The sequence below is a fragment of the Bos javanicus genome, chromosome 6, assembly GCF_032452875.1.
Source record: "Bos javanicus breed banteng chromosome 6, ARS-OSU_banteng_1.0, whole genome shotgun sequence".
Taxonomy (NCBI): Eukaryota; Metazoa; Chordata; class Mammalia; order Artiodactyla; family Bovidae; genus Bos; species Bos javanicus.
This window is the reverse complement of record NC_083873.1, coordinates 20,060,711-20,086,725: the sequence shown is the minus strand read 5'-3', so window position 1 is coordinate 20,086,725 and position 26,015 is coordinate 20,060,711. Positions and strand designations below refer to the sequence as shown.

At 40.3% G+C, this 26,015-nt stretch overlaps 1 protein-coding gene across 4 annotated transcripts in view; it reads right to left on the bottom strand.

The window, feature by feature from the left end:
• Nucleotides 1-10,582, bottom strand: part of PPA2 (inorganic pyrophosphatase 2) — a 97,852-nt gene extending 87,270 nt beyond the window's left edge. For 2 of the 4 annotated variants that reach the window (XM_061419478.1, XM_061419479.1), the window contains exon 1: nucleotides 10,351-10,546. In XM_061419478.1, coding sequence (XP_061275462.1) covers nucleotides 10,351-10,531 — 181 coding nt within the window. In that variant the 5' untranslated portion in view covers nucleotides 10,532-10,546. Of the gene's footprint in view, nucleotides 1-10,350 lie in introns of all 4 variants that reach the window. The other 2 variants (XM_061419476.1, XM_061419477.1) reach the window with 2 other exon arrangements.
• Between the last annotated feature and the right edge of the window lie 15,433 nt (nucleotides 10,583-26,015).

The window sequence follows — 26,015 nt, the reverse complement described above, 5'->3', positions numbered from 1 at the left end:
ACATGAAATGCATTAAGATTCTTAAACACATTAAGATTCTCTAAAGGTAGGTTTAAAGATTGGTTCTGGTATCCCCTGCTTTTCAAAAGTTTGGTTTAAGCCACTTCACTTTTATAAAAGACCTACATTAGTGCCTGTTTTTGCTAACAACAACAACAACAAAAAATCCAAAGAGGATTTTAACTTTTACAAAAAAAAAAAAAAAGAAATGAAAGCAGCATTCAGTGTGTTTTCAGCAGCTGTTAATGGAGGCATCAAGCAGCCCTGAACGGTGAGTGTGGCCAGGCAAGCTCCTTTCCTGGGAACTACACTCAGCATCTCAGCAGCAAGTTGCCAGAGCTCTGAACTACGTCCATGAGCACCTGTGTTTTCTCTCCATTTATCTTGTGATTCGTTAGCAAGAGGTCTCCTAAGGTATTGCTTCTTTAAAACATTTCAGCTGATGGATAATTTCATAGGACCACTCCACTTATAGATAGAGAAACCTGTGCTATCTATCCTGCTGCTGCTGCTGCTGCTAAGTCACTTCAGTTGTGTCCGACTCTGTGCAACCCCATAGATGGCAGCCCAGCAGGCTCCCCCATCCCTGGGATCCTCCAGGCAAGAACACTGGAGTGGGTTGCCATTTCCTTCTCCAATGCATGCATGCATGCTAAGTCACTTTAGTCGTGTCCGACTCCTAGCGACCCCATGGACTGCAGCCTACCAGGCTCCTCCGTCCATGGGATTTTCCAGGCAAGAGTACTGGAGTGGGGTGCCATTGCCTCCTCTCTGATCCGGTCTAAAATGAATGGGGTAATCCATATTATACCTCTGAGCCATGGACAGACTTGGTACACACAGCAAGCACTGTGGCAGCGCATGCCACCTTTTCAAGACAGAACTGAAGCACACATCAGAAACAGCCCTTTCTTAGAGGCTCAGAATAAAGTAGTGATAATCTTAGGTTAGAACTTCATTATCTGCAGCTCAGACTGGTTGTTTCTTTAGAATTATAACCAAATTGTTGCCAATTTACTTTTTCAAATACTGTAATATATTCATATAGTTTTTAATTTACAATATTAGAATATTATCTACTAATTTCAGCTCTGAAAGGTAAGTTTAGTTCATCTGACTGCAACCTAATCCCTTTAAATTCTCTATTGGCCAATACTTTACAGCTTTACTCCTTGCTTCATCAAAACATAAACAGCATTTCTTGACTCAACTAACAAGGCTTTTTCTCTTTCTTCATTCTTTTTCCTTATTTTTTATCTTCTGCACTTACATTTTTTCACTTCAAAGCTGATAAAATGTTCTATAATCCTGTTGAGTTTTCCATGCTTTTCCTGTTAGTGTATTTCCTAAAGATCAGAAAAGCCTCGATTGCTTGTTAAGCAGATCTCATACCTAGTTAATCAGAATCATAAGGAGAGAAATCTGGGTATTTATATTATTAGTAAGCATACGAGTCAGGCAAGTTTAAGAAGCATTGCTAGATGTTGATTTTTGGCCAAGTAGAATCTTACAGATAATTTCCGTTTCTGTTCAACTTCTATTTTGTGTTGTGTTTCTAATTTTCTTCCTTAGTCAGTCAAAATCATATCTATCAATTATTCAAATGTCTCACAGCTTCCACAGAAACTATGGAATTCTCTAACCAAATAGCTCCCTTTGGAAATCATACTTTCTGTTGCAATCTGGATTGGATGCTTTCTTGGCATCTTAGACTCTGCTTTGTTGATTTCCAACTTAGATCTGTTTTCTGGATTCCATGCTTTCAGCTTTGTTTGTTTTACCTGTTTTGCAAGAGCATATTCCTAACTTGTGTAGTGTAAGAAAGGACGCAGGGGAGGTAAGTCTCCAAAGTCCTTAAATGCCTGAAGTGTCTTAACTCAGCCTACACCCTGGATTAATGGTTGCCAGGGTAAATTCTAGAAGGAAAACGATCTCAGAATTTTGGAAGCGTTACTCCAGTCTGAGCTTTCAGGGCTGCTCGTAGTCAGATACCAGTTTGTTCTTGGTCCTCTGCAGGTGGCCTGTTCTCCCCCCTTCCCCTTCTCCCAACCCCAGGGATTTTCAGGGTCTTCTTTATAAAAGCCTCTGTTTTCTGAGTTTTCACAGTAAACAGTCAGGGACTCAGAGCACTTGGGTACTTAAATTCTTAGATCTCTTTCACTATTCCTTTGAAAATTCTTCATTTTGTCTGTTGTTTCCTTCTGGGACTCATAGTATCCAAATGTTAAGACTTCCTAGAGTAAATCTCTATGTCCCTTCTACCTTTTTTTTATCCCCCCGCCGCTGTCTCTTTGACATTTTGTTCTACTTTCTGGTAGATTTCTTTACCGTATGTTCTAACTTCTCTGCATCAGCTTTCCAGGACTGCCCTAACAATTACTACACACTTGGTGGCTTAAAATAACAGAACACCAATTTACCCACTTCCCTTCTATCAACTTTTGTGTCTTTATCAGATTTTAATCTCCAAAAGCTCTTGTTCTTTGACTGCCTTTTCTTCATAGCCTCCTTTTCCTTCTTAATGGGTGCAATCACTTGCTGAAATCTCAGTGGATACCTGTGTGACTCTGAAAAATTCTGGTTCTCTTTTCTTTTTTCCCATTTAGTTTATACGGTTTTCTTAAAATCATTCATTCAGTAAATACTTACTGAACACACACAGTATACTGAGCACTGTTTTAGGTACTAGATATACAAAGTCCTTGCTTTTGTGGAATTTATATTCTGGTCAGGGGTTGGTGCATAGAAGCAATGAATATACTTTTAACTTGATCAGGTATTGGGCAAGAAAAGAATGGCGGAAGGAGATAATATTTTATATGGAAATGCCAGGGAAGCGGAATGAAGCAAGGAAGAGGGTCAAGCAGACATCTAGGGAGGCACACTGCACGAGGAGCAAGCACAGAGGTGCTGAGGCGAGAAAACGCAGGGCATCTGGAGACACTCGGAGGCCAGGAAGACTGGAGCACAATGATCAGAAAGAAGAGAGGTAAGCAAAGGCTTCAGTGATGAAGCCCAGGATCAGCTCACACAGGACCTTGCAACAGTAAGAGCAGGACCTGGCATGATCAGACTTATGTGTCATGACTTCTGGTGGAAAGCAGGCTTCAGGGGACAGTGGTGGAGCAGGGTGAAGAACCAGGAGGCCCCTGCAATCGGTCAAGTGAAGGATGTCGGTGACGTGGATACAGGAGCACAGGTGGCAGCAGAAATGAGTGTCTTCTGGATACATTTCAAAAGCTGGACTGAAAGGACAGACTAGTAACTAGATACAGGGTAAGACTGGCCACAACAATGGTTCCTAAGTTACTGGTCATAAGTGTGAAGGCCGAAATAGTTGGGTAGGGGTGAGGGACAGGGAGTTCTGTTTTCTACACATTAACTTTAGGTTAACTTCTGGGACATTTCAGTGGAAATACAGAGTACATTTACCGCATGTGTAAATCTTGAGCTCAAGAAGAGACTAGGCCTAACATTACAAATCTGGGAGCCAACATTACAAATCTGGGAGGCAGGGATATCTCGATGGATGGGATCATCTACATCAAAAGCAACAACAGAAACTCTGGCCCACAGGCCAAATACAGCACAAGGGCTGTCCTCACTTTTATAAACAGCCTTTTGCTGGAACATAGCCATAGCCATACCTTTACTCGCTGGTTGCTTTTGCCCCACAACACAGAGTTTGTGAGGGACCACCGGTCTTGCAAAACCTAAACTATTTACTATTTGGCCCTTTTCAGAAAGGGCTTGCCAACCCCTGCCCTAGAGAGAGAAAAGATAGATATATGTGCAAAGTACTGAGTTCTGGGCCATTTCAAAGGTTAGAGTTCAGATCAGAGAATCCAGCAAAGGAAACTGCTGATGGAGAAGCTATCAAAAGAAGATAAAAGAAAGTGTTGTCCCAGGAGGGGAAAAAAAAAAAATTCAAGGCAGAAAGAGGGTTAGACTGTAAAAATACTGTTGAGAATTCACCTGGGAGGAGAATTTTCAGTTGATCATTAATTTGCCACATGAAGGTCACCTTTCGACAAAGCAGTTTGGTAGATAACAGTAGCAGTGAGGAAAACCTGTCTGAAGGTGATCCCTGACAAGCTGGTCTATAGTTAAGAATAAAAGACTAGGAAAGGCGATGTGTGTGGGAGAGGCTTGGCGAAGGGCCAGCTTCCTGTGAAGATGTGCGCTTAAGCAGCTCGCTGTGACACTGGCACATCCCCGAGTCAGAGGGACAGCAACGCCATCAGGCTGTCCTACCGATCTCCAAACACGTCCTTCAACCTCTGGGGAAGGAATCAGTCCATGGCCTAAGCCCCAGGCCTGCATAGTAAACATCCATGTGCCTGCCATTCCATAATACAACTTACACGGCTCCTCCTGTGTCAAGCTCCACATCTCTCTCTCTCTCACACTCTCTCCCATATATCAACATGTCCTCAGACCCTGAGGTTCTGCAAAGCAGCTCAGCTTCCTCTGAAACTACAGACCCTTAGCACACAGACTTAAGTTGGGACTTCCTCTGTGCCTCTTCACCAATAACCACACCTCCATCTGCTTTTCTTCCTTTATAAATATTCTGAAATCACCAGCTTTAATGGCTCCTTCTTATTTGTTGTTTCAGGGTTATCTTTTTTTATCCACCTACTATCACTTTTGGATATTTATGAGGAGAGAGAAAAACAATGGGAGTCACCCCCACCACCTTGTTGTGGTATTTCACTTTGTCAAAAATCAGACTACATACCTACTAGGCATTAGCTAACAAATTCTATCAGGCCCATCAACATATATTCAGTTCAGTTAAGTCGCTCAGTCATGTCCAACTCTTTACGACCCCATGAATCGAAGCACGCCAGGCCTCCCTGTCCATCACTAACTCCTGGAGTTCACCCAGACCCACGTCCATTGAGTCAGTGATGCCATCCAGCCATCTCATCCTCTGTCGTCCCCTTCTCCTCCTGCCCCCAATCCCTCCCAGCATCAGAGTCTTTTCCAATGAGTCAACTCTTCACATGAGGTGGCCAAAGTATTGGAGTTTCAGCTTCAACATCAGTCCTTCCAATGAACACTCAGGACTGATCTCCTTTAAAATGGACTGGTTGGATCTCCTTGCAGTCCAAGGGACTCTCAAGAGTCTTCTACAACGCCACAGTTCAAAAGCATCAATTCTTCGGCGCTCAGCTTTCTTCACAGTCCAACTCTCACATCCATACATGACCACTGGAAATATATTAGATGTTGCCAAACAATGTCAAAATTTTACCTTCAACTGGACTGAAATGAGATTTCATTCTGTCACTTTGTAAGTTATCTACATGTTTTTCTCTTAGAATAGCAAGTTGTTTCAGAATGAAAGTTCATTTAAATCAGCAAGTGATAAAATCAAATGAACTACAAAACCTGTATCTGATTATATGTATCATATACATCAAATAGCTACATGTAGGCCAAGTACCAACATACTATCACATATGATTACTAAAACCATTTATAGACATTCTTACTGGAAGCTGTGGCAATGACAAAACCAAATAAATACAATTAATGTTTCTATATCCACACGATAACCATTATGTTCTATTACGTTAATTCAAGTTCTATGATATAGGCAAAATTAAAAAAAAAAAAGGTTATAAGAACTCATATATTTAAGAATCAAAACACACCTTTTGTGTAGTACTCATTGTAAATTTTATTAAGTCCAGATGTGGGATACATTCAATGGCAGATTGCTCCTACTATTCAAATGATGTACGTTAAGAAAACATTTAATAATTTCAACATAAACATATGCTTACTATAAATGATAAAACAAATTCATTGTTTAAAACCTGCATGATTCATTCTCATGCTAAATAAAAGCAACTGGAATTATCTATGGCATTATTTCTCTAAGTGAACCAGTCACCTTGCTTGCTTGCTTGCTTGCTAAGTTGCTTCAGTCGTGTCCGACTCTGTGAGACCCCATAGATGGCAGCCCACCAGGCTCCCCCGTCCCTGGGATTCTCCAGGCAAGAACACTGGAGTGGGTTGCCATTTCCTTCTCCAATGCATGAAAGTGAAAAGTGAAAGTGAAGTCGCTCAGTCGTGTCCGACTCTTAGCGACCCCATGGACTGCAGCCTACCAGGCTCCTCCATCCACGGGACTTTCCAGGCAAGAGTGCTGGAGTGGGGTGCCATCGCCTTCTCTGGAACCAGTCACCTACCCCACAGTAACAAAAATCCAAATTATGAAAAGCATAGTTTCTCCTCATCCTTTCAGAAAACTTAAAAAATTTAAAATAATGAATTATAAGTTATGAACAAAAGAAACACATGGAGACTACCAAATGAATACTGGCATACAATGTTATGTCTCTAGTCCTATATGAACAAGTCTGACTTCATTATGATTTCACAACTAATTCAAAAGATCACAGGTCATCAGTACCCATTAAAACTCCTGAGACTTGGAATTAATAAATTGGGACACAGTCAAAGTATCCAATTCTATCCATATCCCACTGTTCTCATCCTTTATAAAATCTAACAAGAATTTTGGTCTAGTGTCTTAAAGTCAAAAGGGAAAAAGAAATAATACGTATTTTTAAACATTAACCGTGTACCAAGCAGGAGACACTAATAATCTTTACATATATGGTATCGTTTAGCTGCCACAGCAATTCTATAAAATCATCAGTGCCATTCCCATTTTACAGATGGAGAAATTGAGCTAAAGGAAATCAAGTGATGCCAAGCCTACAACCTATTTTTTTTTTCCATTTTACAAAATTTTTAATTAGAGGATAATTACTTTACAATATTGTGATGGTTTCTGCCATAAATCAACATGAGCTGGCCATAGGTATACATACTTCCCCTCCCCCTTGAACCTCCCTCCCGTCTCCCTCCCCATCCCGCCCCTCTACAACCCAAGTCTTTTGACTATTAATCTAGAACTCAGTGCTTCCCAAATAGAATTCTACGAAACTCCAGAGTTACTAAAATGTCAACAAATGTTCTGAGAAACAGGGGCTTTGGGATTCAAAAGTTTGGGACAAGTTACGTTACATAAAAATTTCCAAGAACTTTAATATGCACACGGTGACTCCCCAAGGTAATAAAATGGGAAGTGGTTTGCTAATTTAATAAACCATGAAGCTCTTCCTTTAAAGAAAATCTAATAACACACCATGGGATGCTTGTGCTCAACTAAGCAGTTTGGAAAATGACTGATTCCGATCTCCTCTTTCCATGGTTCAATAAAATGATGTAGTGAGAGGTTCAATTACTCACACAAGTCCCCACAAAAAGTAAATTACAGGGCCAAGAGGCCTCATGATTACCACCAGGATGCTCTTCCCCATCACCTTGTCTCACTTCAATACTATTCCTACAAGGTTTAACACCAATTAAAAGGGAAAAACCAAGTACTGCATCTATCATTTATTCTAATTCTTCTGAATGGTGGTACAGAGAACCATTTACAGAAATGAAATTGAAAAAAGCCTACCTCCCAACTTCACTAGTATTACAGAGGCTTGGGAAATATTTGGAAATGTGGGAAATGATTTCACTGCTAAACAATACTAAACAACATTTTTCAAAAAAAGCGGTATACTGATGCTCTTCTTTGAAGGGAGAGAACTGCACCATATTACTGCTCACGGATACTGCCAGAGTACAAATATCCAATTTATTTATCTTTATAAAGAGTAAATTGCTCACTGTTTCCCGCATACCACCTAACACTGAAGGGGCTTCATTTCACTTTGTCCTACCCCTTCCAGCAAACTATAAACTGTCCTGGGTCAAGGACGCCATCTGGCGTTTAATTGAGGAATTGTTCAACCCAACAATCTCGATGGCTATCTCACCGCCTGGCCTCTCCTCCAAACTACTTCCTTCCAATTTTTGCCCATCAACCTCAGTAAAATCATTTTTCTTCTTTTCTGTCAATTATTTCAATTGAATGAGATATAAATATATTTTATATTTATATAAAATATATTTTGTGGCATTCCAGCTATAGAAAAGTCATGAGTCTGAAACACAAAGCAACTAAAAAAACCACACCACAGCAAGAGGTCAACAGAGCCTCAGAAATGCCTAATAGATAATGTTAGGAGTATCTCTTAGTCATCCCCTCCAGGGAATACTGGCACTAAGGAGGGCCTTGAAGAGCACTGGTAGGTCAACTGCTTTCTTTCACAGCTACAGACGTAAGAGATGACGCCACGGCCTGCCAACAGCATACGGCGAGTTATTTGTAGAGCCAGAATCAAGGCCTAGGACTCTCCATTCCAAAGTCCGTGCTCAGCAGGCTACACCACATGCTCCAGGATCCTCAAGGCTGTTTTTTTCTCAGCCAACATTCAAATAAAATATTTTTTAGTGTTTTTATATTTTCCTTAACTAATTATATCGATATTATGAAACTCTTGGGCCCATAACTAAAATTTTCTCAGTGCCACATCTACCAGGTCCAGCACACACTTCATAATTTATTACTCTATTTATAACAAATCTAAAATACTTTCACCATTTTAGGAGTTAGCTTCTATCTACTTTGAAATCTGCCAATCTGTTAACACTGTTACTATGGAAAGCTATTCCTCAAACCATCGTGTTGTAACATTTTACAACAATCCATCAGAAATTTGGGTCTTCCTGTTAATGGTTCCTCTCTACTTCATTGCTGCTGCTGCTAAGTTGCTTCAGTCGTGTCCAACTCTGTGTGACCCCAGAGATGGCAGCCCACCAGGCTCCCCGTCCCTGGGATTCTCCAGGCAAGAAAACTGGAGTGGGGTGCCAGTTCCTTCTCCAGTGCATAATAGTGAAAAGTGAAAGTGAAGTCGCTCAGTTGTGTCTAACTCTATGTGACCCCATGGACTGCAGCCTACCAGGCTCCTCCATCCATGGGATTTTCCAGGTGAGAGTACTGGAGTGGGGTGCCATTGCCTTCTCTGCTCTACTTCATTAGCCTTGACCAAATAAGGATGGGAAAGAATATGGAGAAAAGTTTAAAGAAAACGGGAATTTTAGTATCAGCTGCCTTATGACCACGTGCCTGTGTGCTCAGTTGCTCAGTCCTGACCAACTCCTTGCGATGCCATAGACTGTAGTTCACCAGGCTCCTCTGTCCATGGGATTCTCCAGGTAAGAACACTGGAGTGGGTTGCCATTTCCTGCTCCAGGGCATCTTCCAACCCAAAGATAGTAACCACAAAACTATGCAAATTGAGTCTTCTCTCCTATAAAATATGCCTCCAGCCTAGGCTCAAGTCGGAGAAGGCGATGGCATCCCATTCCAGTACTCTTGCCTGGAAAATCCCATGGACGGAGGAGCCTGGTAGGCTGCAGTCCATGGGGTCGCTGAGTCGGCGGACACGACTGAGCGACTTCACTTTCACTTTTCACTTTCATGCTTTGGAGAAGGAAATAGCAACCCACTTCAGTGTTCTTGCCTGGAGAATCCCAGGGACAGAGGAGCCTGGTGGGCTGCTGTCTCTGGGGTCGCACAGAGTCGGACACGACTGAAGCAACTTAGCAGCAGCAGCAGCAGCAGCAGCAGCAAGGCAAAGCCGACTTTAGAAAAAACAAAAAAAGGTACTATTCCCCTTGGGGCTCTCAGATCAGTGAGGGATGACAGCAACTCAACCAACCTCGCTGCTTCACATCCTAGCTAACCTGCACAGTGAAACATACAGGTGCAAAAAAAAAAAAAAATGAGACTAAGGGAGACCTGGGTCTTTCCCATTTTAGCTGGCCAGGTCAAGGTCCTAAGTCGCTTCGCCCTCTGGATTTGCTCAATTTGGAGAGGAGAAGGGGTTACTTCGGAACCAACGAGGTCCTTGATCGTGGATCACATTCAAGGTGCAAACTCGCAAGTATAAATTCAGGCTGCTGAGAGAGCCTTCATCAGAGCCCCGCCCCATAAAAGAAGAACGGCTGGACCAAGCATCTCCGAAGTCCCGCCTGCCTCTCCAATCGCCAGCGGCCCTAGCCGAAGGAGCTTTGTTACGCCCACCCGGAGGGCGGGCTGACCCAGGAACTCCGTTCACCACAGTTGAATCCGGAACGCCGGCGGGGGCCGGGCTAACGGCTGCGGGCCAGGGCAGGTGACGCCGGCCCCGGCTCAGGGTGACCCAGCGCGGCCCCGCCTGTCGCCCTGCGTCTCTGCGCTCCGTGACTGGGGACCTGGCGGCTCCCTTCACAGGCAGCTCCCGCAGCTCGGCGCGGGCCCCCGCGTGAGGGAACGTGGCCTGGACCGCGCGGCCACCGCGCTGTGCCCGCCGGACGCAGGGATGGAGGCCACGCTCCCATCCCCAACCTCCGGTGCGACGCGCGGCGGGCCTCCCGCGAGCTACTTACTGAAAAAGAGGCGGTAATCGGGAGAGTGGGGCTGGCCGCGCTCCTCCGTGCGGTACAGGGCCATGGTCCGACGCGGCCCGGGCCCTGCGCTGGCTCCCCGCAGCAGGCGGGCGGAGGCAGCGGCGGCAGCGCCCACGGGCCAGGCCCAGCTGGTGCGCAGCAGTGGCAGCAGCGCGCGCATGGCGTAGACACTGGTTCGGCTTCGCGCGGGTGGTGCCGGGGGACCCGCCCGGCCGCGCGCCGGCGCCCCCTACCGCCCGGAGTGGGCACTCCCAGGCGGAGGTTTGGAACCCCGCCCCCGCCACGCTGGCTGTGGAGACTGCTCCTAGAAATTAGAGCGCCTGGCAAATTGGCAGGATTGCACAAGGGTACCCGCAGCGAGACCGAGGTTCAAGGCCCACCACCCTTGAGGAGCTCACTGCCACTTATTAATGTATACATGCATTCACTCGTTACTCACTCATCCAGACAGCATTTACTATCGTATTTATCATGCGTGTGTGCTAAGTCACTTCAGTCGTGTCCAACTCTTTGCGACCCCATGGACTGTAGCCTGCCAGGCTACACTGTCCATGGGATTTTCCAGGCAAGGATATTGGAGTGGGTTCCCGTTTCCTTCTCCAGGGGATCTTCCCGACAAGGATCGAACCTGTGTCTCTTATATCTCCTCCATTGGCAGGCAGGTTCTTTACCACTAGTGGCCACCCAGCCATAGTGACTTAATATTGACTGATTGCTCTGTCCCAAGCACCCTCTATATCCTGTCCAATGTAGGAGACAAGCATGCACACACATGAAAACATCACTGTGAGACATAATCAGGCCTCCTTATGAAGACTTGACATAACTTACAGACCCCCAAATGGTAACTTCCTCAAATGCCTTCTCCATGAAGCCCTTCCTACTTAATCCAAGTAGAGGTGATTCATCGTTCCTTTTTCTTACATTTTCTTTCCTACAGTGGCACCTGGTACTGTGCCTCCTATGTTTGTAAACTTACCATCTTCCCCATTTCATCGTGATCTGCGCACTGAATTGTCTACATGCCAAGCACTTAAGATTTGAGATTTAGTACTTTTGAAGAATGGAGCATCCAACATGCCTTACATAGATAATGGCTCCTTTGTTGTTGAGTTAAATTGTTCTTGGAACTCCTTCTCTACCAAACCTCTGCCATGAGCATATGAAATTCTAAGCTTAAGAGCATATGAAATTATCAACTTTCCAGAAAAATTTATGGAAATATCATCTACAGGTACCATCTCTTTTTCATATTCTTCCCTCATCTCCGCAGATGGGTTCCTTTCTCCACCTTCACCAGGTTATCAGTGACTCATTGAATATAAAGGTCAATTCCCATAATAAATCAGAATGAGAGAATCCAGAAGAGAACATTAAATAAGGTACTTTTCCATTAGAAATTAAAACTTTTAAAGAAAATTAAATACTTCAGTTATTTAGTCTATAAAAGTGTAACAAGAAGACTAGTAATTTTATGTTCAACATAAACATAATATTGAAACAATATTGTATATCAGCTATACCTCAATACATTTTTAGTTAAAAATAAAAAGAGAAGAGTAACAATTTTACAAGAGGCAAAAAAGTTCACTTACAATCTTTGCAAAAACTAAGTGAAATAGTTTTAATTAAAAGAGAAGCCATTTTAAAATAATAGTCTCTTAAACTACTATAATAAAAATTAGCTAATAAATGGAATGTTAAGTACAATGAATACATAAATTTATGAAAAATATAATTCTAACTTAAAATCCTGGCTCTCGCAAGATAAGACAAACATTTTTATGTATATTATGTTAATTACTAGTAATTAACTCAAAAGTACAGATCTGATTCAATTCAAACTAGTTAAACACTCTCTGTTCCATGGCTACAAACTACATCTTCTGGCTCTTAATGTTAGCAAGATAAAATAAGATGTTTAAAAACTGGTGCAAACAAGCTTTTACTCACAAAAATCTGAATGCAGAAATCCTACTAAGGTGACTCTATAGTCAGCACGTAGCTTAAATAGAGGGGATAATACTTACATCTGTCTAGGCAGTAGCCAGGATTTTGATCAACATCAGTATCTGGAGGTAAGTGATACAGGGCTCTCCTATATGAGGGAGCCACATTACTTCTATCCTGTTACACTGATGTGTTCCATTTCCAGTCCTAAGGTAACCCTTGTAGTTCAAAATGACTGCCACAGCTCCAAGCATCCCATCTTCATTCTACCTAGCAAGAAAGAAGAAAAAAAAAAGTAGGATGTGCTCTTTCCTTAACAACACATCCCAGATATTGCATATACCACATATATTTGCATCCCATTGAGCAGCACCTAGTTGACTGCCCATCAGTTCAGTTCAGTTCAGTTCAGTCGCTCAGTCGTGTCCGACTCTTTGCGACCCCATGAATCACAGCACGCCAGGCCTCCTTGTCCATCACCATCTCCCGGAGTTCACTCAAACTCACGTCCATTGAGTCGGTGATGCACTGACTATAAACTAGAAGTCCTTTTTCTGGATGATCAAAAGCCCAGATAAAAATTAGGAACCATACTACTATGGAAAAAAAGGAAATTGGAGAACAACCAGCAGCCTGCCATAAATGTCATTTTCTTTTCCTATAGTTCAATTTTCCTTAGGTCTATGAGAAGTTTTACATATTTCTACTCCAGCTGTGAACAAGGTTCACATTCTTGGGTACCTGAGTTCTTTTAGCATCTCCAATTACTATTTCATGACAGTTAAAATTAGGAGACTGATCTACCCAAGTTCCCAAAAAGATCTCTAGGAGATACTGTCAGTAGACAGACTCCCTACTTAGGTAGTAGATCCTAAAGTGTTTCTGTCAACAGTAGTTGCTTTGTAATGTGTCATCTTGATCAGATGAAAAACTGTATGGTGGACTCTCCCCTTAAAAAAGAGGGAAATTTCTTTTATATCAGAGTGGTAGTATGATTTGATTGTTTCCTCATATAGAAAAAAAGTGTAATTATTCCATCAACCTTTGAAGTTCAGATGTTTCAACGAGACAAAATCCTATTGAGATAAAGTTGTGAGCTATTTTCCAATGATCCAGATACTCTTAGAAGAAGATCAGACATTCCAGATGTGTGATTCTTAGACATTATTGTTCTGTGGCATTCAAAACAGTGACCTTTTTTTTTTAAATTGAGGTATAGATAACTTTCCGGTACAGCATAATGAGTCACAATGTTTAAAGGTTATGTTCCATTTGTAGTCATTATAAATTATTGGCTAGATACGCTGTGTTGTGCAATATATCCTTGAACTTATTTATTTTACAGTAGTAGTTTGTACCTCTAAACTCCCTGCCCCTTTCCTGCCATTCCTTCCTTCCCCCTCCCCATTGGTAACCACGTATTTGTTCTCTGTATCTGTGGGTCTGTTTCTTTTATGCTACATTCACTAGTTCGTTGTATTCTTTTAGGTTCTAAATATCATACAGTATTTGTCTTTGTCTGATTCATTTCACTTAGCATAATACCCTCAAGTCTACTCATGATGTTACAAATGACAAAATTTCATTCTTTTTTTACGACTGAATAGAATCAAACAATGGCTTTCTTTTGAAAATGGCAAAAAGAATTTTCCCTAGAGAATTCTTCCTTAAATTAACACCATAAAGTTTCCTAATACCAAAAACACCAAAAAGTCTAGAAGCCCTACCCAAGAAAGTATTATCCTACATCCTTCATTGCTCTCAAATTTCCCTTCAGACATTCATTTAGCTACAGAATCTGTTTTTTCCCCCAAATTATCTCAGTTTAAAAACTAATGTCATTTTGTATATGACACAAAGTATTTTTGCATTTTTAATATGCTCATGATATTTGAGTCTCTAATACTGTATCAGTCTGTGCCTACAACTCAATTCATTGTTATTCTCTGCAGGGGTCCCTACATACAGCTACCTCATAGATCACAAGGACTGGTGCCTGAGTATTTGAATATTGAAATATGTGTGATTTTATTACAAACTATTTTCCTTTACATCTTTTTTATATGAAAGTTGGGCATTACATTGACTTTTAAAAAAAATTATCAGCATAGTAGGTTTTATTATCTATCAATTCCATTTCAAGAAAGTAAAGATGTTGCTACAAAAAGATTTCTTATTTAAAAGGAAGTTTAGTTTATCCATTCACCCATTAATAGTCATTTGGATTATTTCCATCTTTTGGCTGTTATATTACTGCTATAAATATTCATATGTAAGTTTCTGTGTAAACATGTTTTCATTTCTCCTGGGTCACAAGACAATTCTATTTTTAACTTTGAGAAACCACCAAACTATTTTCCAAAGCAACTCTACCATTTTACATTCCCACAGCAATGTACAATTTTTCTACATCCTTGTCATAATTATTTCCTTCTTTAAAAATTATTATAGCCATCTTATTGGGCGTGTAGTGGTATCTCATTCTGGTTTTTATTTGTATTTCTTTAATGACCAATGAACATCTTTTCCTGTGTGGTTCTTTTTTGGGCTATTTGTATATCTTCTTTGGAAAAATGTCTGTTCAAGTTCATTACCCATTGTTTAATTAGATCATTTGTCTTTTTGTTGTTGAGTTGGATAAACAAGTTGAGGTATACACATACAATGGATATTATTCAGCCATAAAAAGGAATGAAGTTCTGAAGCATTATACAACTTGGATAGGCATCAAAATCATCAAGGTTAAGTGAAAGACATCAGGTACAAAAGGTCATGTGTTGTATGATTCCTTCCATATGATATACCCAGAATAGGCAAATCCTTAGAGATATTTTGAAAAAAAGATTAGTAGTTTTCAGGAGATGGGGAGAGGGAAGAACAAGGTGTGAATACTTAAAGGGTAAGTGGTGTTCTTCTGGGGTTTTAAAAACATTTGAAGCTAGAGAGATGGTTGGTTGCACAATATTTTGAGTGCAGGAGATGCCACTGAATTGTATGCTTTAAAAAGGTTTACTATATAGTATGTGAATTTCACCTAAATTTTTAAAAAGGGAAAAAGTTAGGTCTAGGAAGTTTGAAATAAATGTTTTATAGATGCCTAATCATTATTGTTCTATATAACCCATTAGCTGCCTGTAAGGCCTGTAAAACTCCTCAAAACAGTGTTTCTAAATGTATAAAATAAAACACATAGCTAAAAAGTAGACCAGTTACACTGAAATGTATTTACAAAAATACTGAAAAAACATTGTGAACTAACAATAGACATGCTTCTTCACTGAAGCATTAAGTGAAATGGAATTAATAACTATCATAATTTTGAAGTAATGATGGGTATAAATGATCTTCAGAGATGTCTGCAATATCAGGAAAATAATTTAATAATTATGTACCATTTCTATTGGAAAAAAAAATCATAGATAGTACTAACACTACTATAGGGCTTGTTGCCTACATTCATAAAGGCTAAATTTTAATCAAAGTAAGAGAAAATGAAAGCATAATCCTTATTTTTAATCCAAGCTCACTGACCCCCAAAATTCTACCTCAGAATCCCCAAAGGCAAACATATAGTTAGGGGAAGGGACATCTATTATTTCCCCTTTGATCTTAGGAGTAATTTGGTAGAAGTGATTAAGAAGAGCTGAATAGAAGAATACAGGACAAAGGAAAAAAGTATGTTGGTGAATTGAATTCCTCTTTAAGATCACTAAAACTGAAGAGCAGATAAGACATCTGTGTGTCCTCTATTTTTTTTCTATCCTATTTTATAAAAGATGTTGATCCAAGATTTGATGAAACAAATGGCCCAAGAAGCAAACTCACCCAGCAAGTAGAGACGTAATTGGTTGAAAGATAAGAAATTAGTTTTATTCCCCTTTGTCTGAAAAAAAAAAAAATGTTGTTAGCATGTGGAAATCCTTTTCTGAATGATTGTATATATGTGAAAATAAGTCCGTGTCCTGAGGCCATTATACCTCTTAAAAATAGAAGATAATCAAGTTGTTTTTAACTAAGTCCCAGTGATATACAGAATGTATTTGGTATTAAGCTTTTGGTTTTTCTGGCTATCTACTAAATTGGATGTAATAAAATTTATCCATCATACAAGAATCATATGTGATTTAACTACACATTGTTAAATGGCATGAAAAAAATAGAAAGTTTTGCTTGATTAAGTATTGTTATTGCTTCTAGGCTAAAATAATCATGAGAAATTTCAGCCTCAAATGACACATTATAAGTCCCTCATAATATTATAAATCTAGTGATCATAGTAATACTCTAATCCAATTCAGGGGTGAGCTGCTATATTGGTAATAATAGGTCCTGAACAAAATCTAATGAGACAACCCATTTTCTCTGTCCCTTTTCTAGCTTTTCCCTTTAGGCCTTGAGCTGTGGGAATTAATTCTGTTTTTAAATGGCTTAACCATAGAACTTGCTTTTTTCCCTCTTTTATACTGTTCTAATTACATGGAATAAAGATTTTCCAATTGAATTCAGAAGAACCCTGGGTTCTAAAGGCAGTTCTTTGAAATAAATTTAAAATAACCCATTGCAAAAAAATATGGACAGGATTAGTTTATATCAAACCTAATGCTCATACCACAAAAGAATCTCAGGGTCCAATAAAAGAATGCAGAATGGTTTCACAATTTCAGCTGGTGAAGCTTATATTAGAAACTCAGTACCTGGAAAGTTTTCCATATTTGAGAAAGTTTTTAGAAAGAGAACTCATCCTTTCCCTCCCTCCTTTTTTTCATCCCTTCTTTCATTTAACTAATATTTAACTAAAGATGTTTCATGTGTCAGGAACTATGATAGTAACTGGATATAGAATGATGAAAAATAGACTTATTATCCATATGGTGTTTAGAATCTGATGAAGAATTTGGGCATAAACAAATAATCACATAAACTTCTTGATAGGATTAAAAGCTGAGGTAAGTGCTATGAAAGAAAACATAGGAAGCTGTGACAGAAAATAAGAGGGAAACTTGAATGAGGTTGAAGAACAGGGAAGACCTCAGTAAGGATATGACATTGTAGTTGATACCTAAAGGAGAGGTAGGAGATAGTCAGGGTAAAGTGATATAGGAAGAGAACGTGCAAAGGTCCTAAGGCAATATGTGCCCAAGAAATATTTTCTGAGAAAACATTTGCCACGACATATGAAATATATATATTTTTGGCAGGCCAGATTCTCCAGGAAGCAGAACCTGAGACAGAATATTTGTTAGGAAGTACTTTTGGATTAATCCCTGTGAATGCAGGGGAAGGATTTAGGATTTGGCCAAGGGATAAGTTCACTGCATCACAGAGCCAAAGAACAACTCTGGTTGACCACACAGGGAGTTCTAGAGGTAAAATGGCCTGTCAGGATCATATCCTATTGGGCCAGAATGGCTGGACCTTTAAACCTTTCTTTCATCATGTCAGTCTTTGGCTATCAGTCACTGTGGTGAGGATGTGACCTTGGGCTATGTGGCTTTTCACTTCTGACACCATCCCAGAAGAAGCTGATAGCTGAAGGCTCTCTGCTAATAGTACTCCCTGCAGCTGAGACAACAAGCTCCTCCTTGAAAGGGGGATCTGGGCGACACATGTCCGTATCCATCCCAATATTCAATATTATGACGCGCTTTTACAAATCAATACAAGACAAATAACCCAATAACCAACAGAGTAGAAGACAAAAGTAGGCAATTCACAGAAAAATCACATTATCAACAAATGTATAAAACAAGCTCAACCCCATTGTTAGCAATAAGAAAAATGCAAAATAGGATAAGAAGCCTTTGTGTTTTCTTGTGCATTGCATTGGAAAGAGTTTAATGATGATGAAACCAATAATAGATGAAGGTGTAGTTAGTTCCACTGCTGCTCATCCTGGGATGTCTAAACAAAGGTCTCTCTCAATGTGATACAGTTTCCTCCATGAAGGAGCAAGCAACTCTGTTAGATAGTATACCGGAGTTTTCAGGGACCAAGCTGAATTTCCACACTGGGTTAGGGGGTGGGCAGAAATTAAACTGTTAAATGGACTGATACATGTAACTGTCCCCACAGTCCACAGGAAAAGCAAGCATAAAATTTTATAGGGGTTCATCATAAAAGCATCTCTATCTCTAGCCCTATATTCTGAGGTTCAGCTATTTTGGGGTAAGATGTTCTAATTTGTGCTTGCCTAAAAAAGAACTTACCTGTGTTTTTGTTGTTCAGTCGCTCAGTTGTGTCCAACTCTTTGAGACCTCATCGACTGCAGCATACCTAGCTTCCCTGTCTTTCACCATCTGCCTGTATTTCAGTTCAGTTCAGTTCAGTTGCTCAGTCGTGTCCGACTCTTTGCAACCCCATGAATCGCAGCACACCAGGCCTCCCTGTCCATCACCAACTCCCAGAGTTCACCCAAACTCATGTTCATCGAGTCAGTGATGCCATCCAGCCATCTCATCCTCTGTCGTTCCCTTCTCCTCCTTCCCCCAATCTTTCCCAGCATCAGGATGTTTTCCAATGAGTCAACTCTTCGCATGAGGTGGCCAAAGTATTGGAGTTTCAGCTTCAACATCAGTCCTTCCAATGAACACCCAGGACTGATTTAGGATGGACTGGTTGGATCTCCTTGCAGTCCAAAGGACTCTCAAGAGTCTTCTCCAACAGCACAGTTCAAAAGCATCAATTCTTCGACACTCAGCTTTCTTTACAGTCCAACTCTCACATCCAAGGGGTCTGATTAAGAGGCTACTGAAAGACTCCAAGAAAGATCCAATGGGAGCAGCGGGAGTGGCAACAAAAATGGCAGGAAATGGGGGGCTTTCCTGTGGTCATGGAGTTAATAGGAAAGGTAGAAAAGCTGATATAGGAAAAAAATTCCAGGGTGGAGGAGAAAGAATAAATTCAGCACACAGAAAGAACAGTCTGAGAGAAAGGAGGACAAAGATGACCGGAAGTGGAGGGGAAAAAAGGAACTAAGAACCATGGCACTGAGGAAGAATGAGTTAAGGGTAAAATGGAAAAAAAAAGTTAGGAAAGTGAGTGGAGCTATAATTTGGAGGGCAAAAAATAGGAGTAGTGGTGGTTTAGTCTCTAAGTCATGTCCGACTCCTGTGACCCCTTGTAGCCTGCCAGGCTCCTCTGTCCGTGGGATTCTCCATGCAAGAATACTGGAGTGGGTTGCCATTTCCTTCTCCAGGGAATCTTCCCAACCCAGGAATCTAACCCAGGTCTCCTGCATTGCAGGCGGATTCTTTACCGACTGAGCTACAAATAGTGACCTGTATCTTTGAGCATCAGTTAAGAAAAGATAAAAATGACTGTGCGCTTTTTAAAAAACTAAATGTTATATCTTAAAAAAATTTTTTTGGATTTTTTAAAATAATTTTATTTTATTTTTAAACTTTACATCATTGTATTAGTTTTGCCAAATATCAAAATGAATCTGCCACAGGTATACGTGTGTTCCCCATCCTGAACTCTCCTCCCTCCTCCCTCCCCATACCCTCCCTCTGGGTCGTCCCAGTGCACTAGCCCCAAGCATCCAGTATCGTGCATCGAACGTGGACTGGCAACTCGTTTCATACATGATATTTTACATGTTTCAATGCCATTCTCCCAGATCTTCCCACCCTCTCCCTCTCCCACAGAGTCCATAAGACTGTTCTATACATCAGTGTCTCTTTTGCTGTCTCGTACACAGGGTTATTGTTACCATCTTTCTAAATTCCATATATATGCGTTAGTATACTGTATTGGTGTTTTTCCTTCTGGCTTACTTCACTCTGTATAATAGGCTCCAGTTTCATCCACCTCATTAGGAAAACCAATATCTTTTATTATGTCTAAGCAGGTTTCAGTTTTTTCCTATTACTGAAAAATATCTCTTCTGTTACAAAATATATATCTGCTCAGTGGTACCTGGTGTAATACAGCACATTTGAACAGACATTTAGTTGAGGAAGATACTTCTGAAGCTAGTTTATTGTATATTTCTTACCTTCTAAGCTAGGTTCTAAAATATATTTTCTTCTCATAAAGACACTTAATATTGTATTCTTTAAGATAAAGAACTTTCCCACTGCAATCAAGATAAATAGTAATACCTCTAACACAAAGTAGAATTACTTAATTAACACAATTTTAATCAATAGGAGCTATAAATATTGTGTTATAAGTTACCCTCAGCCCCATCTGGGTCTCAGGTTAGAAGCCCCTCAAGGAGAGATGGTCCTTGAGTTTAGGATCTGAACTCTCTAAGGATGTGGAGCAAGGCAGCAGCAATTATACATCCTATTCATGCTATGGAAATGAGCATCATTTATCAGAGCCATTCATGAATTCTACATTCCCCGGCCCTTTTCATATAAGACCAATCAGGGCTCATAACTTCCTGTCAGGCTAATGTAAAAAATATCCTCCTTCTCGGCTAGACCAGCCAGTGGTTCAATCAGCAATGGCCCGTGGGCTGTCTGAACTGTCTAGGACTGAGTTTGACCTTATCGAAGGAGAGGAAAGGGAAGTGGGGAAGTGAAGTTAAGTGGAGGCCTTTTCCATAAAGTCAAGCAGACCATAAGCCACCAAAAAAATCTCTGACTGCTGCTCACTACTTTCATGTTTGAGAAGAAATGAGTATGCAATGGATTTTGGAGAACTTTTTAGGAGAGTATGCTATTAGCTAGACTGTTAGTCTGGTGCATGATTCTAGCATATTTACCTTTTAAAAGCTCTCACCCAATTTTACTATGTATACTTATAAAATATATCCATCCTATTATAACATAGGTATAAATTATGTGGAATAAAATTTAATTATACAAAATTTTATTTTAAAATCTTTTTCTTAAAAAAACTTTATATGTGCAAATAATATCAAAATTACCTAAGTAGTCTCATGGGACTCTTCTTGGCTGAATTTGGTATCAGAGTGCTGTCCACTTTATCACAGATACATGAGGTTTCCCTAGAGAAAACGAACTATTACCATATGTCTTTAAGAAAGAAAATGCCAGTAACTGATTAGCCCCATTTGCTGAAATCATTTTCCTTTTTATTCATTTTTACTTCAGTGACTAAGAAATAATTTATTTTTTGTAAGTAGAAAAGAAAAACCCATATAAGTAGTACTTAAAAATAAATTCCCATTCACCATCTTTAAGACCACAAAAAGGAAATAAACATATATAAATAAAAAATGACAAGGTAATTTAACCTTAAAGTGATGAATATGACTAAACTAAGATGCCTTTTGAATAACTTTTGGAAATCTATAGCTGGTTCTTACCTGTAAATTCAGTTATTTTACTTAATTCCTATTAGCTTTCATTTTCAACTCATCTTCAATAAAAGAGAAATTTCTCCATCTTAAAAATGATGCTTGAGTCTTTCTCCAGATACTAGACAAGAGAGATGATGAGGAAGCATTTAATCCTACTTTTAAGCAAATATTCAAATTAACATTTTCCCTTATTTGCAGCCATCATACAGTTATTTCAATTTCCCTGCCTTTGCTTGAAATATTCTCTGTAATCTTTTCTTAGAAATATCATTCAGAACAGGTTACCAGCCAATTTAAAAATATTAGTCTCATCATATCATAATGGTATCTCATTTTAGACCCCAAAATGTTATTACTCAGTGAAATCATAAGTCCTTTCCCTGCTTCAAATAACTCTCAGCTCTTACAAAAGTCAAATTATTTAGGACAAAATAATTGTCTTTGTTGAGAATATTCCCAAGACAATGTTTTAGGCACTGACGAACAAGGACAAGAATATCCATAGATAATTGTCCTTTCAAATTTTCAAAACATCTTCAAGTCTTTCATCTCATTAATTCTTTATGACTTTCTTTAGGCATTATTAATCCCATGTAGAGGAAGAAACTGAATTCTGAAGAAGCCACTCAATCACTCATTTGATAAATATTACATGATGTATATTACTGACCAACACTGGTAGATGAGGGAATATGTCTAAAGTTACACATTCATTGTTGTGGTTGTAGTTCAGTTGCCCAGTCATATCCATTGTGACCCCATGGACTGCAGCATGCCAGACCTCCCTGTCCCTCACCATCTCCCAGAGTTTTCCCAAGTTCATGTCCATTGCATCGATGATGCCCTCCAGCCGTCTCCTCTGACGTCCTCTTCTTCTGCCGTCCTCTTCTTCTGCCCTCAATCTTTCCCAGCATCAGGGACTTTTCCAGTGAGTCAGCTGTTTGCATCAGATGACCAAAATACTGGAGCTTCAGCTTCAGCATCAGTTCTTCCAGTGAATATTCAGGGTTGATTTCCCTTAAGATTGACTGGCTTGATCTCCTTGCTGTTCAAGGGACTTTCAGGAGTCTTCTCCAGCATCACAGTTTGAAGGCATCAATTCTTTGGTATTCTGCCTTCTTTATGGTGCAGCTCTCACAACCATATGTGACCACTGGGAAGACCATAGCCTTGACTACACAGACCTTTGTTGGCAGAGTAATGTCTCTGCTTTTCAACACTCTGTCTAGGTTTGTCATTGCTTTCCTGCCAGAAAGCCATTGTCTTCTGATTTCATGGCTGCAGTCACCATCCACAGTGATTTTGGAGCCCAGGAAGAGGAAATCTGTTTCTACTTACACCTTTTCCCCTTCTATTTGCCATGCAGTAATGGGGCTGGATGCCATGATCTTAGTTTTTTTAAGTTAGTCTTCAGGTGGCTCTTTCACTCTTCCCCTTCACCCTTATCAAGAGGCTTTTTAGTTCCTCTTCGCTTTCTGCCATTAGAGTGGTGGTATCTGCATATCTGAGGCTGTTGTTTCTCCCGCCTGTCTTGATTCCAGCTTGTGACTCATCCAGCCCAGACTTTCTCATGATATGCTCAGCCTACAGGTTAAACAAACATGGTGACAACAGACAGGCCTGTCGTGCTCCTTTCTCAATTTTGAACCAATCATTTGTTCCATACAAGGTTCTAACTGTTGCTTCTTGACCCACAAACAGGTAAAACAGTCAGGCAGTCCCATCTCTCTAAGAGCTTTCTACAGTTTGTCATGATCCACACAGTCAAAGGCTTTAGAGTGAAACAGAGATAGATGCTTTTCTGAAATTCCCTTGCTTTCTCTATAATCCAGCAAATGTTGGCAATTTGATCTCTAGTTTCTCTTTCTTTGGGCTTTCCTTGTGGCTCAGCTGGTAAAGAATCCGCTTGCAATGCAGGAGACCTGGGTTCGATCTCTGGGTTGGGAAGATCCCCTGGAGAAGGGAAACGCTACCCACTCCAGTATTTTGGCCTAGAGAATTCCATGGACTGTATGGTCCATGGGGTTGCAAAGAGTCGGACACGAAGCGACTTTCACTTCACTTCACTTCCTCTTCCTTTTCTAAATCCAGCTTGGACATCTGGAAGTTCTTAGTTCCCATAATGCTGAAGCCTAGAATGCAAGATTTTAAGCATGACCTCACTAGCATGGGAGATGAGTGCAGTTGTCCAATGGTTAGCACATTCTTTGATACTACCCTTCTTGGGAATTGGGATGAGGATTGACCTTTTCCAGTTTTGTGGCCACTGCTGAGTCTTCCAGATTTGCTGACATAATGATGCAAAACCTTGATGGCATCTTCCTTTAGGGATTCAAATAGTTCTGCTGGATATCATTGTATTCACTAACTTTATTAACAGCAGTGCTTCTTAAGTTCCACTTGACTTCCCACTCCAGAATGTCTGGCTCTAGGTGACTAACCACACCATTGTAGTAATCCAGTTCATTAAGATCTTTTTTTATACATTTCTTCCATGTTTTCTTTCTATCTCATCTTGATCCCTTCAGCGTCTGCTAAGTCTCTACGATTTTATTCCTCTATTGTGCCCATCTTTGGGTGGAATGCTCCTTTGATGTTTGCTAAGAGCAAATATTCTAGCTCATGAAGTTAGACTTGGAAGGCAGTGTAACTTCACTTTTGCCATTGTATTTTATTAGTTACAATTACATCACGGCTGGTCCATATTCAAAAGAAGGATAATGCTCTATTTCAACTTCATTTCTTGACAGGGAAGTAGGAAGCTTCTAGAGCATGTGGGGTAAGAGATGTTGGTGATTTTTATATTTTGGAATATGTTATCTGCCACAGGCATTATGATAAAGCAGAAAATTGGACTTCTGTTGTAGTTCTTGTTTGTCACTTGCTATGAATGTATATCCACTTCTGCAATGGATACACATTCATAGTAATGTGTATCGTAGCTTGGTACCCGCCTGTCAAGAAGTGAAGTTGAAATAGAAGATTATCTTTCCTTTGAATGTGGACCAGCTGTGATGTAGTTGTAACTAATAGAATACAGTGGCAAAAGTGAAATTATTTTGCCTTTCAGTGATAACTTCATGAGCTAGAATATTTGTTCTTCAAGGCTTTTATTTAAAGTAAGCAGTCCATGATGCCTGAGACTATGCTATAAGGAACCCAAACTAACTCTTGTAGAAAGACTCCATGGTCAGGCCATGAGGGCAAGATATCCAGCTAGCTGCCATCAGCTTCATCACTCCCTCTGTCCAACCCTAGTCATCATATGACTGCAACTGCACAGGACTCCTTGAGCCGGAATCATTCAGGTGAGCCTTTTCTGAGTTCCTGATCCAGAGTAATAGTTAACTAAAATACTATCACTTGAAAATCCAAAATAGTTGTGTTAACTGTCTCATGGTAGATTGCATGAAATCTTCCAAACTCTTTACCCTCCTCTGGGTCCATGCCATCTCCCATGTGTCTTTGCAGTTTTCTCGAGGCGGACTATATTTGACCACTCCTTGATGGTGGGTTCAGCTACATCAGCATCTCCAACCTTTTTGGCACCGAGGACCAGTTTCATGGAAGACAATTTTTCCATGAACTGGTTGGGGACGGGGTGGTTTCAGGATTATTGAAGCACATCACATTTATTGTGCATTTTATTTCTATTTTTATTACTTCAGCTCCACCTCAGATCATCAGGCATTAGATCTTGAAGGTCAGAAATCCCTGAGTCACATGACTTCTTTTGGTTGAAAGGATATTAACAGATGTAACACAAATAGAGGCATACAATGAGATTTTGTGTCTTGTTTGCTTATTGTGTCTCTTTCGTGTCCATGAGATGACTATCCTTTGGTTACAACCAGTCCACTGGTCCAAGGAAAATGAGTGAATATGGACTGAAGCTAACCCAACTGAGCTGAGCCTAGATCAGCTGGCCCTCTGCCTACCTGCAGAAGCATGAAAAATAAGGTACTGTTGTTTTAAGTCATGGAGTTTTGGGGTGATTTGTTTTGCAGTGATGGTTAACTGATACACCAACCTTCTTTGGAAAATGTATATCCTTTTAAGACAAACAAAAAAGAAAGATACATATTAATATGTGCCTATTCTAATTTGTTCTTTAAAATAACCAACCTTCTGAGACCCACTTCTAAAACAGTCTTGTGTTTTAGGAGAAGATAAACATGGGCTCACGACTCAAGCAGGCCAATCAGAGTCCTTCCCTGAGACTGTTAAAACGGGAGCAGTAAGTAATAAACTGAGTTAGACAAGGTAGGAGAAGACAGTGGCAACCCACTCCAGTACTCTTGCCTGGCAAATCCCATGGACGGAGGAGCCTGCTAGGCTGCAATCCATGGGGTCGCTAGGAGTTGGACACAACTGAGTGACTTTACTTTCACTTTTCACTTTCATGCATTGGAGAAGGAAA